Consider the following 16,831-nt stretch of genomic DNA (forward strand, 5'->3'; position numbering starts at 1 on the left):
AACAATAATCTGAACGAGATAATATTTTTTTAAAATTTATGTTTTGGATACACGAACAATACGATTAACGTTTTCTCAACAAGTTATAAATCTTCTACTTCCTCCGTTTCACAATGTAAGTCATTCTAGTATTTCCCACATTTATATTGATGTTAATGAAACTTAAATAGATGTAGTTTCATTAACATCAATATGAATGTGGGAAATAATAGAATGACTTATATTGTGAAACGGAGGGAGTATAATACATAATCATCTCCACTTCTTCAGTAGCGCACAACCTTCTCTGACACAGAGACACATTTTTCCTGTGTGCAACTGATGATTCTAGCTACAGCTTCATCTTCGTCGGGGCATACCCAATTTCTGAATTCTGATAAATTTGTCGTCAATTGTCATGGTACGCTGTTCAGCAGGTAGCCGTGAGCTCTGAGCGAGTCGACGGCGTCGTCGAACATCTCCTCCACATCTCTGAACTTCATGCCCAGCTCCCTCACCTTGGCCGTGCTGAAACCATAAGTCTGCTCCCCGTAAACGCACGGCAAACTACAGAGAAATCCCAAGACAATGTCATCTTCAGAAACACAGACACAAACCAATGAATCGATCAATCAGCAGAAAAAAAAAAGTTCCATTTCGCCGGAGTTCTTGACCTCTTTGGGATGGGGTACGAAGGGAATCGCCTAGCGAGCAAGGTGACCAGTTCGTTGACGTCCAGGACAGCCGAGTTGCAGATGTACCTCCCGGCTGCACGGGGTGTCTCGTAGAGCAGGATGTGGCAGCTCGCGACATCGTCGATGTGGACGTACCCCATCCTCCCGTACATGGTGAACTTCGTTGTCTCACCTGCAATGCGATTTCATGGACATTCACTCAGAGGACTGAATGCAGAGAGCGTCTTTGTAGAAGTGTTTCTGAAAGATTACGCTCCGTTGAAATGCAAGAGTTTCATATGAGACAGTTCATGATTCTAACTGAAATCGAAGAAAATTCTTCGTATTCACGGTTGCGTTTCATGTACCTTGGAATAGGCCGAGGACATCGGTGGTAGTGGGACTTAATTCATGAGACAGATTGGGTCCAACCACGAAGGTTGGAAGAACAGCCACAAGGTCGATGCCGTTCTCCTTGGCGAACTCCCAGGCTGCCTTCTCTGCAAGTGTCTTGGCAATGGCGTACCATATCTATGTACAAAGATAGATGTTCAGAGCAGCTGAAACAATGCCAAAAACCTGCAAATGTATATATCGGATTGTGCTCTGTTCACCTGGAGACTCTCGCAGAACTCCATGGAGCTCCATGATGTCTCATCCAGCAACACGTTGGGTGGCAGATCAGCTTCATCTTTGAGCCTCACGGTTGATGATGAAGAGGTGAGGACTACCCTCTTGAGGGATGGGTTCTTCTTGCATGATCTCAGAACGTTCAGGGTGCCGTTTATCGCTGAATCAAGCACTGCTGCCTACAAATGAAGTAGCATCACATCTGTTAAAAGTTAAAACCTACAACCAGATGGCATCTTAAATCTGAATTCCAAGATAAAAAGGAGAGTCGCATAATTGCAGGGTGAAAGTGGTCTTCACAGTTAGTGTAGCATGCCTTGCTGGAGTCAGTTTCGGTGATGACAGGTGATGCAGTATGGAAGACACCCTCACAAGCCATCACAGCATCATCAAAGCTCCCTTCTTCCAAGAGGTCAGCTCTCACAAGCTCCAGCCTTTCCTTTGCACCTGTTAAATTCCACAGGTGCCCTACTTTCTTGTGATTGCCTGCCAAAGTAACCAAAAACAGAAATTTAAACTCAAATTAACAAGTCCATCCATCACCATGAAACAAGTAAACTGAACTCAATTAGAACAGAATGAAAGATGGACCTGGGTCTCTGACTGTCCCAAGAACATGATACCCTGACTCAAGAAGTCGCTTCACAAGCCAAGAGGCAACATAGCCAGAAGCCCCAGTGACACACACCTTGCCCTTGGTAGTGTTCTCCATTCTCCCAAGCTGAAACTGGAATTGCTCCTGAAATTTCACCCTCGAGATCTTTATATGAACTGTGAAAGTATGTATTAGGAGTACAAAAGGCAGAAAAAAAAAGTATACTAAAATGTCACTCCCTTTTGGTGATTATATTTGGCAGGTAGAGAGTAGGATAGATTTCACAACGGCCTGTGAGGTTCACAGCTTCTTCATGCTGAAGCAACAACTCTATAAAACAGTTCTTAGCTAGGACTAACTTTCAACACATACTCGATGACTCGATGTGACTAGTTGTGCAATGCAGAAGAGAGTTTATTTCATGGATAACTTATACTGATTACATTCGGATGAATGGCATTTACTGTAGCTCAACCAAAATTACCACAACAACAAAAGAATTACAGTCTTAATGTACACAAAAATGAGGGGGAGACAAACTCCCTGAAGAGTTTGAGTACGCAAAATGGATGTTATACACTTGGCTGTCCCCTAGGAACCTCTCCTCGATTTAGAGTAGATCCCAAATGCTAGGAGGTAAGGAGGAACAATGAGGAAGACATGTATATCTGGAGATAAGCTTTGATTGCAGCACAGATGTTCCCTTCAATAGGCAGCTGTCGCTGGCAAAACTCTACAAACTGTAACAAGCATGGTGGCATGCAAGTACTGTCGAAGTTTGCTTCTAGGGGGATAGACCGAAAGAAGACGCAATTTCTAGCAAGTGCTGCCCTGTTGAATTGGTTATGAATACTATAGGGACTACAGGCTGAAACATGATTTCGTTGTCGTCCAGTTCAAGGTCATAGCATGTTTTTAGTTCCATTGCTTTAGATTCTGCAGCTTCAGCTTCTTTCCGCAGAACCTCAACCTCTTCGCTATCGTCTGTTTCAGTTGCAGCAGTCAATTCTGCTCTAGCAGCAGCAGCATCCAACCTGAGTCTTTTGTAACTTGTCATGGCTGATTCTTTTTCTTTGAGTATAATAAGCCCTTCGCATTCCTGTATTTTGTCAGTGGTAGCTGTGATATCCTTTTCGATTACCTCCAGATCAGTAGCAGCTTTCTCAAGTTTAGCATGAAGTTCTTCCTTTTCAGAGTAAAGCGCTTTAGCCTCAGCAGCTATCCTTCCAGCTTCCTTGAAATTCCTTGCAGCGGCAGCAACTCTCTTTTCAGCCTCTAGTTCAGGGCCCCTTTTGTCAATAAAGCTCAATTTCTGCTTAAATGTAGCTATATCTTGCTGAATGACAGCCTTCCTTGAAGATATCTCCTGCAAGTCATCAAACTCAATAAGTACATAAAAATATTTGTGTTCTTACTTACACGGTGTCCTCTAAAAATTAAACATGATGATCTTTTTTATCAACATGAAAAAGGATTAATGTACCTGAAGACTGATTCTTGCATCTGATGTTTGTTGCCTGAGCACTTGGATATCTTGCAAAATTTCCTCCTCCATTTTTAACAACCCAATTCTGTCCTCCCTTGACTTCAAAATTGACGATGCAAGCTTCCTTCTGATATCTACTGACTGCTGGCAAGCTTTTGCTTCAGAGGAACAATCATTGATAATTTCCCGTAATTTTGAGTCTTTCTGTTCTGATAAGGAGATGAAACTATCAATTTCATTCTTTTTTAGGGCAAGTGCTTGAGCCTCTGAGTCCATTTTAGTTTGTGCTTCCTGAAGGGTTTTGAGCTTTAGATCAATATCTGTCTGGGATCCATAAAATCTGGAGACAACGGCAGTGATCCTTTCTTGAACCTCCTGGATCTGAGCATTGTTTTCAGCTATCTCTGCTTCTTTCAACCTTACCAATTTCAGGAGCTCAGTTAACTCCTCTGCAAGGGTATCCCCTTTCTTACTCAGCATGTCCTTTTCTCTTTTGTCATCTTCAACCAGATGTTCTATCGAATCTTCCAATCCTGAACGTGCTGCCAAAACCAATTCACTTTCTACTTCCGTCTCTAGTTTCTTTGTTTCTAGCAATTCCATTGATTCTCGCCACCCTTCTATTTCTTTCAATGATATTTCTTCTGCCTCCTTGCTTGCTGAATCAGTGTGATCAGTAGCATCCTAAAAAACAGAGTTTTAATGTTGATAAGTAATAATCAACTAGAAGAACAGAACACAATGCACTGATACTTTGAAGCATACAGGGCTGCTTTTTATCACTCAGGTTTAACTTACAAACTTAAGCTAAAATTTCTTTTCACGGCATTTTCAGTTTTTTATGTACTTACTACTACAGTCTATAGTTCATGATGATCAGATGCAATGCCACAAGACAACTTTTGTAGGAGAATATGACAACTGTGCAAATGAATTTATGACATAGTGGCCAAAATATTCAGCATAGACTAGGATATCTGGAAAATGAAGCCTTATTGCCTTATTGGACCATGCGTTTAAAATGTATTCTGCAATGATTCATTACTAAGCACTTAGAATTAGGTCATGCTTGAATAGCTATTTGAAAATATTAGAGTTCAAGTAGGGAAACTTCAGGTTTGGTATCGGTTTCCAAGCAATGGTTGCTTGCAGGGGAGCCTGGATTCCAGGAAGTACATATCTTGTCAAGAGTCCAGACCTCAGAGTCTCATGCAAAGTGCGTAAGAAGAAATTCAGCTAAATTACCTTTGCAAAATGCTCCAGGAGTGAAGCAGCTTCCTCCTCTGCGGCAATGCGGGAATCCAGCACATCCTGCAATTCCAAATCCACCGAATCATAATTGAGCTCCGCATCACGCAGCGCTGTCAACAACCGATCCTTGTCCTTCTCCAATGCCGCAAGGGAGTCGCTGATCTTCTCGGCCCTCTCAAAGTCCTCGGCCTCGCACGCCTCTTCAAGCTCCCTCTCCAAATCCTTGTGCCTGGATGCCGCAGAGCCCACGTCCTCCGCAACCTTTCGCCGCCTACCAGCCAACTGCCTCCTCTTGGCAGCCACAGCAGTGGCTCTCTGCTGGATAGACTCGAGCTTGCCGGAGATTTGGGATCTAAGAAGAGCCAATCTCTCCTCAATCCCCATTGCTTCAGCCCCAGCACCTCCATCCTCCTCCAATTCACCATCCTCTTCTTTCACATGAAGAGAATTCTCATCCGGATCCACCACCGCTACCGCTGCAGCCTGCTCAACGCCATTATCAAGGTGTTCGAGGTGGTGGACTGGGATGGTCGGAGCGGATTGATGATGCATCGAAGCATCGGGGAGGACGCTGCCATGGATTACACTAGCGGTAGCAGCTGCGGTGGCGGTCGTAGCAGCAATTGCAACGGCAGGAGGGGAAGGAGGCGCGGGTTGAGGCGAGCGGCCATACCCGATGCGCACGGCCCTCTTCTTCTTGCGGAGCGACGAGGAGGCCGAGGAGGACGCCTGCCGGGCCAGAACGGCGACGGGTGCAGCCGGAGCCGGCACCGGCGAGGGGGGCGCGGCGGCGGAGTGGTCCTGATCTTGACCTTGGTGGGCGCCGCTCAGGTCGACGGGGGACTGCGGGGACAGGAGGGTGAGATCGGAGAACAGGTCCTCATCCAGAGGCGGCGGCGGCTGCTGCTGGGAGGCCGCCCCGTCAGCTCCGGCGACGGCGGCATCGTCGCGAGGGGTGGGCGGCTTGGGGTCGGGGGCCTCGGCGACGGGCGGCGCGGGATCGGGATCGACGGAGAGGGACGGGGTGAAGAGGACCATCCCCTCGAAGAGCGAGTCCCCATCGCCGCCGCCGCCGCCGCCGCCGTCGTGGGACTCCATCGGCGGCGAGGTGACGTGTCGGGGAAGAAGACGAAGACGAGAAGAGGGTGGAGTGGGAAGAGGAGTAGCAATGGATGCCACTGCTTAGATCAATTTAGAATTTTAAGATGATCAAAATTTGGGTTGATCTGTTCGATTTGTCGCGTTGCAGCGAGGAGAAGAGGAGGATTAGAGAAGAGAATGGAGAGAAAAAGGGATGGATTAGAGGATGAACTTTCTGCGTGATCTCTCCTCTTTTCGGCGAGAATTTGTTTAGAAAATGCCAAACGATCCAGACGTGTAAAGTAGAGCACGACGATCATGTGCAGTATTTCTACGCGAGTACCGTATTAACGTATTTCTCAAATAGTTTACATATTATTCAAATTAGAATTTGGAATGCCGAATTTGCTACGAATTTGGGGGATTTGAGACTTTGGTGCATATGGGCTGAAGCCCAGTCCAAGATGTATATTATGTGCAGTAACTCATGTCTTATGAATTCGTCTACCTAGGGAGCATCATTTTAAGAAGATTGGAAAATATCTTGTTTTTCACGCCCACAATTTCTGAACTTCTAAAGGGTCTTTTTTTTAGAAAATTATATACAAAAGTTACTTTAAAAAAACTTATTAATCTATTTTTAGTTTAAATTAATTAATCCCACATCGTTTTACCTCTAATCATCTTTACTCAAACACTCACTCATAATGTGTTGTGCCTATATGCCTTCTCTTACTCCAAAAGAATATCATGGTTTTGCCATAAATTAGGCTCCCCTAATGACCAGGGTGTTGACACTAAATTATGCCGCCACACCTTAAACATCTTGCGTGCAACCCACAGCGGCATCTGAAAACCCATCGCCGCAAAAAAGATAGATATCATCGAACGAACACTCGAAAAAAAAACCCGTTATGGTGAACACACGTCGATTTGTCCTAGGTTCGATAAGCCAATTAGCATATCCTCAAACACCGAAAAGGCGAGAACCGATAAACAATTTAGGGACTAGAGAGTGAATAAACTTATGGTACAAGTAGTAAGAAGGAGAAAGATGTATACATATAGAGATAGGGGTAATAAATTTATTTTGAGAACTGATTGGTGGTTGTCTTAAGAATGAAGTGTCCAAACTTATGTTGGTGTGTCATGAATTAAGAGAAAATCCCCTATTTATCCATGAAAGTTCACCTAATCCCTTCTATACCTCTGAATTTTGCTCAATCCCTTACATACCCCTGAATTTTAGTTTGGATCCCTTCCATGCCCTTTCCGCTAGTTGACCGTTAGTTGACCGTTAAATTCTTTTAAAAAAGTCCATTTTGCCCTTTGCTATGAAGAAACATAATAAATTAATGAAGTATATTGTTGAAATGTAAAAATTTATTGGATGAGACTATTATATTTATGAGTATGTGATGCACCATATTATTTGTGACAAATTTACTTTTACATATGATATAAAAATTTGATACTTATTTATTAGTTATTAAAAGTTCTTTTATGTAGCATATGTGTTTTCATAGTAATACAACAGATTTGTTTATTACTTCAGAACACATATGCTAAAAAAATCTTTTAATAACTAATAAATAAGTATTAATTTTTTATGTCATATTTAAAAGTATATTTATCGCAAATAGTATGGTGCATAACTATCTCATAAACATAATAGTCTCATATAACAAATTTCTATTCTCCAACAATATACTCTATTAATTTATATGCTTCTTTATACCAAAGGGCAAAATGGACTTTTTCATAAGAATTTAACGGTCAACTAACGGTCAACTAGCGGAAAGGGTATGGAAGGGATCCAAACTAAAATTCAGGGGTATGTAAGGGATTGAGCAAAATTCAGGGGTACACAAAGGATTAGGTGAACTTTTAAGTGTACACAGGGGATTTTCTCCATGAATTAAGCCCCGCTACCACCGATATCGTCCTAGGCCTATTCCATGGTACGCAAAACACCACCCGAAATGCAGAGAATGTTCTCTGATCATGAACTACCTCATATGAATGAAATTCGTGCATTTCAATGGAGCGCAATCTTTCAGAAACACTTCTACATTTATGCTCTCCGCTTTCAAGTCTCTGACTCTTAATGTCCATGAAATCGCACTGCAGGTGAGAACGAAATTCACCATGTACGGGAGGATGGTGTACGTCCACATGGACGACGTCGCGAGCTGCCGCATCCTGCTCTACGAGACACCCCGTGCAGCCGGGAGGTACATCTGCAACTCTGCTGTCCTGAACATCAATGAGCTGCTGGTCACCTTGCTGTTCTTCTTCTTCTGTGATTCGTTGGTTGTATTTGTGTTACTGAAAATGGCATTCAGGCATTGCTCCGACTGTATATTTCTGTGTAGTTTACTGTGCGTTTACGGGGTAACAGGTGTATGATTTCAGCATGTCCAAGGTGATGGCATGGGTTTCCAAAAAAAAAAAAAGGTGATGGCATGAAGTTCAGAGATGTGGAGGAGAATCTATAACGATAGATCTTTTATAGGAACGAAGTATATTATATATCATCCTTGTTTGCATGTCACCTAAATGATTATGAAAAAATTTGAAAAAATTTGAGAAGATGTATTAGAATGTGGTATATCACTCTACAAGCATGTAAGTTCAAATTCAACTTCGTGTAGAAATTGAATTTGAATTTGCATATTTGTGGAGCGATATATCACATGTTAATATATCTTCTTTTTTTTTCAAATTTATAACTATTTGGGTGACAGGCAAACAACAAAGGGATATCCCCTCGAGGGATAAAAATCCACTCCCAAAATAGAACAAGAAGATCTCTGGCTTCTTGTATAAGAATGAGATGTTAACAAGTACTCCCTCCATCCAAAAAAAACCCAACCTAGGATGGGATGGGAGATATTCTAGTACAACGTATGTGGACAGACATATGTCCAGATACATTGTACTAGAATGTGTCCCATCCCATCCTAGGTTGGGTTTTTTTTGGGACGGAGGGAGTATCTATCTATATCTGTAAACGCTCAAGCGACCAGAACACTTTAATCTCTTGGATGACCGAAGGGAAGTTATGCCAGAGCCAGAAGTAGCCATGTGTGGCCAATGCTTTGATGTTCTTCTTCGCCAAGAAGAAGTAAGTCGAGACACTTGCTCTTCAACTCCGAGCAGCCGCACATCTTGGCATAGCCCAGTGTCCTCGCCACCGTCTCCACCGACAAGCTCTCCTCGAGTTTTCGGGCGCACATGAGCTTCAGCCTGTCGAGCTTATACTCGTGCGCCGCCGCGAGCAGCCGGTGGAGCGTGTCGGTGTTGGTGTCGCTGCTGTCAGGCGACGACGAGTGGGCTCCCGCTGGCAGGAAGTCGCCGGTGTACATGAAGTGCAGCAAAGCTTCGAACATCGCTGGCTTGATGTCGTTCAGGGTGATGCTGCAGGCTGCTGCCTCCGCCGTGGAGCTAAGGAGCAGAGCCTTGAAGACCGGCGAGCACACGGCAAGCAGGGCCCGGTGCGCATGGAACGTCTCGCCACCGACGAAGAAGAACACGTCGGAGCCGTTCAAGTGGTCCACCCGGCACATGTGTATCGCGGCCGCTCCATCCCCCAACCCTCGCGCGCGCCGCCGGCACCGTGCCGACGAGGCCATCCGTACTCCCCAACCCCCACCTCCTCCGCTACTCCTCTTCTTCATCTCCAGCGAAATTTCCCCACCCCACCTCTCCTCCCTCGTCTTCGGCGGCTCGCACGGCTGCCCCCCCCCCCCGGCTCCTACGCTCTCCAACGAGAAGCATTCCCAGCCTCCGACGCTGTCCCGTCACTATCCTCATCTCCCGATCTCCCACCCCAGCCTTCGGCGTCCCCACCCAGCCATGTGTGATGGATCTCGTCTCCAATTTCATCGAGCACAAGGTGGAATACCTAGAAATCCAGAAGCTCGCTGTCGGATAGAGACTGCCAAAGCTAACAATCTCAGCGGGGGAGCACAATGCATGTCTTCTGTGGTGGCTGTCTCCGCGTCAACAAGACAATGGCGAGTACCTCTCTCTCGCGGTGGCGATGCTGAATGAGACCGACGCCAACACCCACCTCATCTTTGAGATCTTCTTCATGGGCAAGGATGGTTTACCAGCCGTGCAACATTCCCAGAGGAGTCTGCTGGTAAGCAAGGCATCCCAGGGCTTCCGCTTTGATGCCTGGTGGCGCTTCGTCAAGCTGAGTGAACTTGACTCTCGCTATGTGGTTACATTCATATGTGGCCTCATCATTCTGCGCAACCACAACGAACCTATTGCAGTGCCACCTTCCAACCTGGGGAACCAACTCGGCATCATGGTGGGCAGCGCCAATGGCTCGGACATCTCCTTCTCTGTTGGCAGCGAGATGTTTCATGCGCACCGGGCTGTGCTCGCCGCGCGTTCCCCGATGTTCCATGCAGAGTTTTTTTTTTTTGTGGAATGGCAAAGAGTTCCATCCCGTGCGTCATGCTGGATGACCTGGAGCTGGCGACGTTCAGAGCACTATTGCATTTCATATACATCGACGCCTTGCTGCTATGAGAGACGACAAGTGAATTCTTCGAAAGTTTGTTGGCAGCAGCAGATAGGTTTGCTCTGGATATATTGAAGCTCATTTGCACCCAGAATCTATGGGAAAGGATGACGGATGAATCATTTGCAGCCACTCTGGTGCGCTGATACGTACAATTGCATTGCATTAAAGAAGAAATGCTTTGAATACTTCTTGGAGGACAACAACTGTAGGAAGATTGTAGCCACGGAGGGAGGGTTACATTGACTCCCCATCGGTGTTAAAAGGAGATAAATATGCTCCTTAACAACCTTGACATCACATGGTAGCTCTTTTTGATAGATAACTTTCTCTGGTTAGTTGTCTTGTTTAGGGAGTGTTTTCAGGAAGCATCGTACCTAGTTTTGTATGATTTGTCAGTAACACCTGCTTGTATAAAAATGCTCTAGTTCTTTATGTTAGATGGTGAAATGGTACCATTGAAACAACACTTCTGCTTATGTAACTACAATGTGGGATGTGAGATTCTAGAGAAGGTGGATTGATATTTTGGAGAATGTTTGTGTGGTTCTGCTTTGTATGATGAGATTTTGAAACAAATTCACTAACTGGTGGTTTATATTTGCATTTCTTTTTTTTCAATAAAAGTTGTGTGCTGCCTTATTTGAACTGAAGATAGAAGAAGGATTCCTGCATTAGATTCTTTTTAGCATTCAACATAATCAATCTAGTGTTTATTAGATTCTTTTTAGCATTCAACATATTCAATCTAGTGTTTGTTGTTGAGTTTTTTATGCTTCTTGTCGATTTTGATTGGGCTCGGTCTTTGTCTATCTAGATCGGAGGTTACCATGAAGCTTGCAGATGTAGTTGTCCCACGAGATAAATGTTATTACTTCAGCGACTCAATTTATTATGGATAGTAACAAATTGTAGCATGCATGCTTAGCTGAAGTCATGGAGAGATATATGCTGCTTGTGAAATATGAATGTGATGCTTGTAAATATTATCTCTTTTAGTGTAAAATACAATAGGAGTTTCTCCTATTATTTTCGGGTAAACAAGGACAAAAAAATTAAATGTGAATTTGAACTATCACAAGTAAAATTGCATTGACCAAGCCAATCTCAGTTTCTCACAATTTTTCCTCACAAAGATTCTCTCGCTATACACCTTATTAAACACTAGACTTAGCTCTATATTTATAGGCAAAATACAGAAGGTTACCCCCATGGGAAACCCCCAAATTGCCCTTTTATTTTTATAGCCACCACTTAACAACAGTTGTACATCACTTTCATGTTGATTTGCTATGAGAAGCTTCCGGATGAGTGACACATCATCTCATACCTCCACTACTAGAAAAACAATTTTTCACAACACCTAGGTTTGATTTTTTTTTCAGAAGAACAATTTACGCTTGTAAAAATAACTAGAGGCCCTAGTTTTAGCCCCGTCTGCAAGAATAGATTTTGACAAACGGTAGATTAAAGAGGGTTGCATGGAATAATAAGGATATTTTTACAAGTGGTGTACTTAAGGGACCGCCTGCAAAAACTAGCGACCAGCATGGCACGGTCGACAACTGTAGCATATTCAAAGTGTCGTGATACAAGCCATCCCTCACCATTCATTTCTCAATCTCATCCTCCCCCCCCCCCCCGCTCTCTCTCTCTCTCTCTCTCACCAGTGCAAATCCCTCCTCTCTCGATCTCTTTCTTGGTGGCACACTTATGCTCCTCGCCGTCCTCACGCCTTGGCAAAAGAGCGGCAACAAGCTCGACAATGACCACGACGAGGGTGGGAGCTCGGGAAGGCAACGGTGACAATGACCGCTCAGGGGTTGCAGATTGGTGGCGCGACCCCAGACCACCTATGGGAAGGTTAGATCTAGGTGGCATCGGCAGTGTTGCAGGAGAAAGGCGATGGCGATGGGAGGCGGATCCAGTGGCGGGATGGGAGGAGATCGGCGACGACGGAAGCAGTAGAGGGGGCACCAACAATGGCTCCCCAACTCTCCTCTCCTCCTCTACCTCTTCCAGATATGGCCAGTGGGGAGGAGGCCGCTTGCAGCGGCAACAATGGAGGAGGCAGTGGGTCCCCACTACCCTCCCCTCTCTCTCCCAGATTTGGTCGGAGGTAAGGCAGTCGGTGAGTAGCAGCAGCAGCTCGTCCACGGCGGCTTCAGCGGCGCCTCCGCTGGTCCGTCCTCGACTTCCATCACGCCGGCGCTGCCTCCACCCTCTGCCTCCATCGCGCCGCCTCCGCCAGTCCATCCTCAACCTCCATCGCGCCCGGGCCGTCTCCACCCTCCGCCTCCATCACGCTGCCTCCGCGAGCCTGCCTCTGCCTCAACGCCGCCATCGCGCCGCCTCCATCTCTAGCCAGTCCCCAGTCTGTCAAAATTCGGTTAGACCGAGACCGAGACTGAATTTGTCGGTCCTGAGTTTTTTTGGGAAGAAATTCGGTCCTCATTTTTCAAAGACTGAAATAACCGAAAGACCGAAGACCGAGACCGAATTTTTCGGTCAGACCGAACGCACCCTACCAATCACAATCTCTTCCACAATTTAATTTTACATATTTTCTTCATAACTGTGTCTAACTCTAAAACTCCTTATATTCTGGGACGGAGGTAGTGCCTTAACACCAAACAGGTTAGCTGTGAAGCCAGGTTTATCCTATTTTCTAATAAAAACATCAAACAGATATTTAGCAAACATTATGTAAGATGTTACTGAATAAGGCCAGTAATAATGGGACAATATTTTTTTGTGTAATTAATGAAACAACAAAGAAATACTCCTACAGCTTAAAAACATTCAATCCACATGCCAAGATAAACCATAGAGTTAACTCATTGAGGAATCAGGGGCATAATTAACTATTTGCCACTCTTATGGGTGGTTCTAAAGAATTTGTTAGTGGACCCACATATCATAGACACATGAGGACCCACATGTCATAGATAGCAAGTGACAAATCTTTAATTGGCGCATCTTAAAAATGGTAAATAATTAAACGTCCCAGAAAGTCCCATAAATGGTATGCTTTGTGCTAAAACAAGTTCAGGCCAGAAATAACATAGACAGGAAATTGCTTCGGTTCAACCATTCGCCACTTTTGTTTTTGGAAAAAAGAGATATATTACTCACTAAAAACATCCACATCTAGAGATGTGAGATTACAACTATTATCCGGCCAGAACGCGGTTAAAGAGTACTCGCTCCTGTCTTCTTAAGGTTAAACCATTCGCCACATTTTAACAACTGACTGCAAACAATTAAGAGATGCACACATTATAATACAAAAACGCACACTCCAATGCAAAAGGTACAAAAGTTAAACCCAAATACAAGATTCTGTTACACCGGTTTTAATAGTTGGAGGGATCAATATATCTGGTATTACTGTTACGGGATAGGAATCAAAATGGACATATATTTGAGGGAGTACAAGTAGACTTACTCTAATAGAAAATCGTAAATTGGTAAGGCCCGCTAGCACGTTAGCCAATTAGGGATTTTGCACTTCATGGCCCAACTGACCGTGATGTATACGTACTCCAACAGTTAGGGCATCTCCAAGAGAATGCTAAACAGGTTACTAAAACATAAATTTTAGGAATTTGGTGAAAATCAGCCCTCCAACAAACTCCTAAACATGGTCCCAAAATTTAGCCACCTCCAAAACCAGGACCAACCTGAACCAAATATTGGGCAACTAGAAGCGCTCCCAATCGAAGCAATCGTTCCTGCCCGCGCCGTTTTTTCTTTTCCTGGCGCCAATTTTTTTCCTCGCCCGCGCTTTCCCTCAACCACCGTCTCTTCGTTCGCCGGGAGGAGCCGCGCCTTTCTTCCCCTCCTCGCACCAGCTTCCTCTCCTCGCGCCAACTCCGTTCAGGGCGCCGCCAGCCGTCCGTCCGTCCGGGACGCCGCAGGTTCTCCAAGGCGTCGCCGGCCCTCCGTCCAGGGCGCCGCCGGCAGCCCATCTAGGTCGCTGCCGCCCCTCCGTCCAGAGCGCTAGCGGCCTCCGTCCAAGTCACCATCGACTGTCAATCCAGGGACCGTCGGCAGTCTGTGCCCCTTCGTCCACCTCGCCTCTCAACGACGTGAGTTGCTACTGGATTTGTTTGAGGTAATTTCAGAGTAACAACTCATTTATTTTCTGCTTCTCTCCATGGATCTAACTCTCTTTGTGTTCAATTGAGGTTGACTCACTGATATTATCCCCATTGATATCCTAGTACTGACAAGGTCCTTATGTGTATTTCTTTGTTTTCGTTGATACAAGTCTTAGATGAATATGTCCAAAATAGTCTTCACAAGTTGCTAACAGACCATATTCTTCTCACCCTAAAGTTCTATTGAAGTCCACTTAATTGTACTAAAACTATTTTATTCAAGAAGACAAATGGGACATGCTAGTTTCATATTCTACTGAAGATTTTATTTCTTTACTGGTATAGTTGAGGTTTTTTCCCCTGAACTAGTATAAGTTTTTTTTTCCCTAAACTGCTATAGTTAAGTTTTTTTTTCACTGAACTGCTTTGCTTTGAATGTTGTATTCATAAAAGTCAGTATCACACTGCACTGAGGCCTAATCTGAGGTATGTTTCCATTGACCAGTTCCATCTGTTGTGTGTCATATGCTTGTGCCCACTTTTACTTCTATCATGATTAAGGTCAAAATTAAGGTCGAAATTTTTTTGAACAATGTTAGTATATTTTAGATCTTCAGGTGTGGCATGCTATCTGCCATGGTGCATGTGCACTTAAGTCAGCACACCACCTGAAAGGCTGCTGTCTACAAATCTAAAATATTATATCAAACGAAAAATCTGAATAGCATCTATCATCTTGTTTTTTTAGGCAGACAGACAACATTGCATTGCTTAGATAGACATGTAAACAAAATAATCATCTTCCATTTAACATACATGATGGAGATAATTGCTTGTAGGTCCTACTGATAATGGAAGAAGAAGGATTCTATACTAATTTGATGAATGAGGGGAACGATTCCTTAGATTGGGATAGTTTGAGTACGATGCCTGTGGAGGATGATATGAGTAACCAGCTTGATGAGAATGGCATGAGTAGCGAGCCTGTCACGCAGCAGTTCCCCACTATTGAGAGGACTACCGTGGCTAGATCAAATCAAAAAAGATCGAAGAATTTTAGTGAACAAGAAGATAAGATACTTGTGTCGGCGTGGTTGCATGTAAGTTTGGATCCAGAGCTAGGCACAAATCAAACTCGTGCTGCATATTGGACTAGAATATACGAGCACTTATACAAAACGAGTAAATCCACACCAGATCGCAGCCAGAATTCACTTATGCATCGTTGGAAAACTATACAAGAGAATGTCAACAAGTTTTGTGGATATCTGAGCCAGATTGAGGGTAGAAGACAAAGCGGGGTTAGTATACACGACAAGGTACTACATAGTTATGTAGCTTGTGTTTTTATGTTAGTTTATAAATAAAAGATATGATGTTTGCTAACCACATTCACTTGACTTGACATGTGCAGATTGCTCAGGCCATTGCTGTATTTAAGGAGTTGGAAGATAAGCCCTTCCAATTCCTGCACTGTTGGACTCTCTTGAGGTCACAATCCAAGTGGCATGATAAGATGAAGCAAATAACATCCCAAAAACCCTATGCCACCAAAAAACAGAAGGCAAGCACAGATGGTTTGGAAAAAGCTATACCCACAAATGATGATACTACCAATCATGTTGATGAAGATAATGAACCTACAGAGACCGAAGAGCCGAAGATCAAATACCTTGCTGCATGATCAACTGATCCATGTGAGTGCATATTCAATTTCAGTTTGAATGATAGGTTACTGAATCCATATTTTCGACAGTGATCAGTCAAAAAAATCACTTGCAGTACTAGCTAGCTTCAATTATTGTTTACAGTACAAACATATAGGTAGCTTCAAATATTGTACATTACTAATTAAAATAGACTAGAAAACTTGGCAGCTCTATACTCTGTACATGTATTATGGTTAATTCGAACTCCATCTTATTGCTATCAACAGGGAAGCCACCTCGCTGAGACCTTCGTACATGTGAAGAAGCAACTGAACAAATTGTGACCAGATCAGAGAATGGGAGGGAAAGAGATGGCAATCGTAGCTGCAGTTTAGATCAGTGGTTTGTTAGAAATTTATCTAGGTTTACTAAGTCTGCAATGCAAACTATTTATATTCAGAATTGTGTCTTTTTGTTTTGTCCGAAGTTGGTGTTAGTAGATGGGTACTTCCCTTATCATGCCCTTGGTGTTAGTCTGTGTAATGAATCAGACTTTATGAGAGCCTGATGTTGCTATTGACCTGTGGTAATCTGTATTGTCTCTCACTGAGAGCCTGATGTTTGATTGTTTCCTGGCATGATTGAAAAGCTTCTGGGGCCTCTACCTCATCTGTGGCTTTTCATGATTGACAGGAAGACCACATGACACATTTATCACTGCCAGCCGACATATTCAACAAAATGCATAAAGGAAGTGCACTTTTATTAATTCTCCTGTACTATTCTTAAACCGAACAGTACACCATTTATTCAATACATGAAGAACAAATTAAAATGATTTTGCAAA

The 16,831-nt window shown here is 43.9% G+C and overlaps 4 protein-coding genes across 4 annotated transcripts; 1 reads left to right on the forward strand and 3 right to left on the reverse strand.

The window, feature by feature from the left end:
* Positions 1-5: 5 nt before the first annotated feature.
* Positions 6-2,049, reverse strand: LOC4346033 (tetraketide alpha-pyrone reductase 1). The gene is made up of 6 exons (XM_015795143.2): positions 1,875-2,049; positions 1,600-1,769; positions 1,268-1,462; positions 1,022-1,184; positions 654-846; positions 6-546 (listed from the first exon to the last, which is right to left on the reverse strand). The coding sequence occupies exons 1-6, from the start codon at positions 1,993-1,995 to the stop codon at positions 396-398; spliced, it is 993 nt and encodes a 330-aa protein (XP_015650629.1). The 5' UTR covers positions 1,996-2,049; the 3' UTR covers positions 6-395.
* Positions 2,050-2,268: 219 nt separating this feature from the next.
* Positions 2,269-5,789, reverse strand: LOC4346034 (uncharacterized). Its single transcript, XM_015795142.3, has 3 exons — positions 4,610-5,789; positions 3,362-4,048; positions 2,269-3,244 (listed from the first exon to the last, which is right to left on the reverse strand). Exons 1-3 carry the CDS (start codon positions 5,711-5,713, stop codon positions 2,663-2,665), a joined length of 2,373 nt encoding a protein of 790 aa, XP_015650628.1. The 5' UTR covers positions 5,714-5,789; the 3' UTR covers positions 2,269-2,662.
* A 2,968-nt stretch (positions 5,790-8,757) lies between these two features.
* On the reverse strand, positions 8,758-10,115 carry LOC107276976 (uncharacterized). Its single transcript, XM_015793849.2, is given in 3 exon segments — positions 8,758-9,444; positions 9,446-9,602; positions 9,811-10,115. Coding segments are annotated over 3 exon segments (1,149 nt in total).
* Positions 10,116-15,085: 4,970 nt separating this feature from the next.
* On the forward strand, positions 15,086-16,670 carry LOC107282045 (glutathione S-transferase T3). The gene is made up of 3 exons (XM_026020013.2): positions 15,086-15,654; positions 15,750-15,826; positions 16,634-16,670. The coding sequence occupies exons 1-3, from the start codon at positions 15,187-15,189 to the stop codon at positions 16,668-16,670; spliced, it is 582 nt and encodes a 193-aa protein (XP_025875798.2). The 5' UTR covers positions 15,086-15,186.
* Positions 16,671-16,831: the final 161 nt, after the last annotated feature.

The sequence above is a fragment of the Oryza sativa genome, chromosome 8 (genome assembly GCF_034140825.1).
Source record: "Oryza sativa Japonica Group chromosome 8, ASM3414082v1".
NCBI lineage: Eukaryota > Viridiplantae > Streptophyta > Magnoliopsida > Poales > Poaceae > Oryza > Oryza sativa.

Excerpts from the sequence above, each read along its gene's own strand:
- LOC107282045 (XM_026020013.2), top strand. The coding sequence starts at position 15,187 with ATGGAAGAAGAAGGATTCTATACTAATTTGATGAATGAGGGGAACGAT. Across the intron at positions 15,655-15,749 it reads GGGTTAGTATACACGACAAG|ATTGCTCAGGCCATTGCTGT; the intron begins GTACTACATAGT and ends TGACATGTGCAG. Across the intron at positions 15,827-16,633 it reads CACTGTTGGACTCTCTTGAG|CTTCTGGGGCCTCTACCTCA; the intron begins GTCACAATCCAA and ends ATGATTGAAAAG.
- LOC4346033 (XM_015795143.2), bottom strand. The coding sequence starts at position 1,995 with ATGGAGAACACTACCAAGGGCAAGGTGTGTGTCACTGGGGCTTCTGGC. Across the intron at positions 1,185-1,267 it reads AGTTCTGCGAGAGTCTCCAG|ATATGGTACGCCATTGCCAA; the intron begins GTGAACAGAGCA and ends CTTTGTACATAG. Across the intron at positions 547-653 it reads TCGTACCCCATCCCAAAGAG|TTTGCCGTGCGTTTACGGGG; the intron begins GTCAAGAACTCC and ends ATTTCTCTGTAG.
- LOC4346034 (XM_015795142.3), bottom strand. The coding sequence starts at position 5,713 with ATGGAGTCCCACGACGGCGGCGGCGGCGGCGGCGGCGATGGGGACTCG. Across the intron at positions 4,049-4,609 it reads TCCTGGAGCATTTTGCAAAG|GATGCTACTGATCACACTGA; the intron begins GTAATTTAGCTG and ends TCTGTTTTTTAG. Across the intron at positions 3,245-3,361 it reads ATGCAAGAATCAGTCTTCAG|GAGATATCTTCAAGGAAGGC; the intron begins GTACATTAATCC and ends GATGACTTGCAG.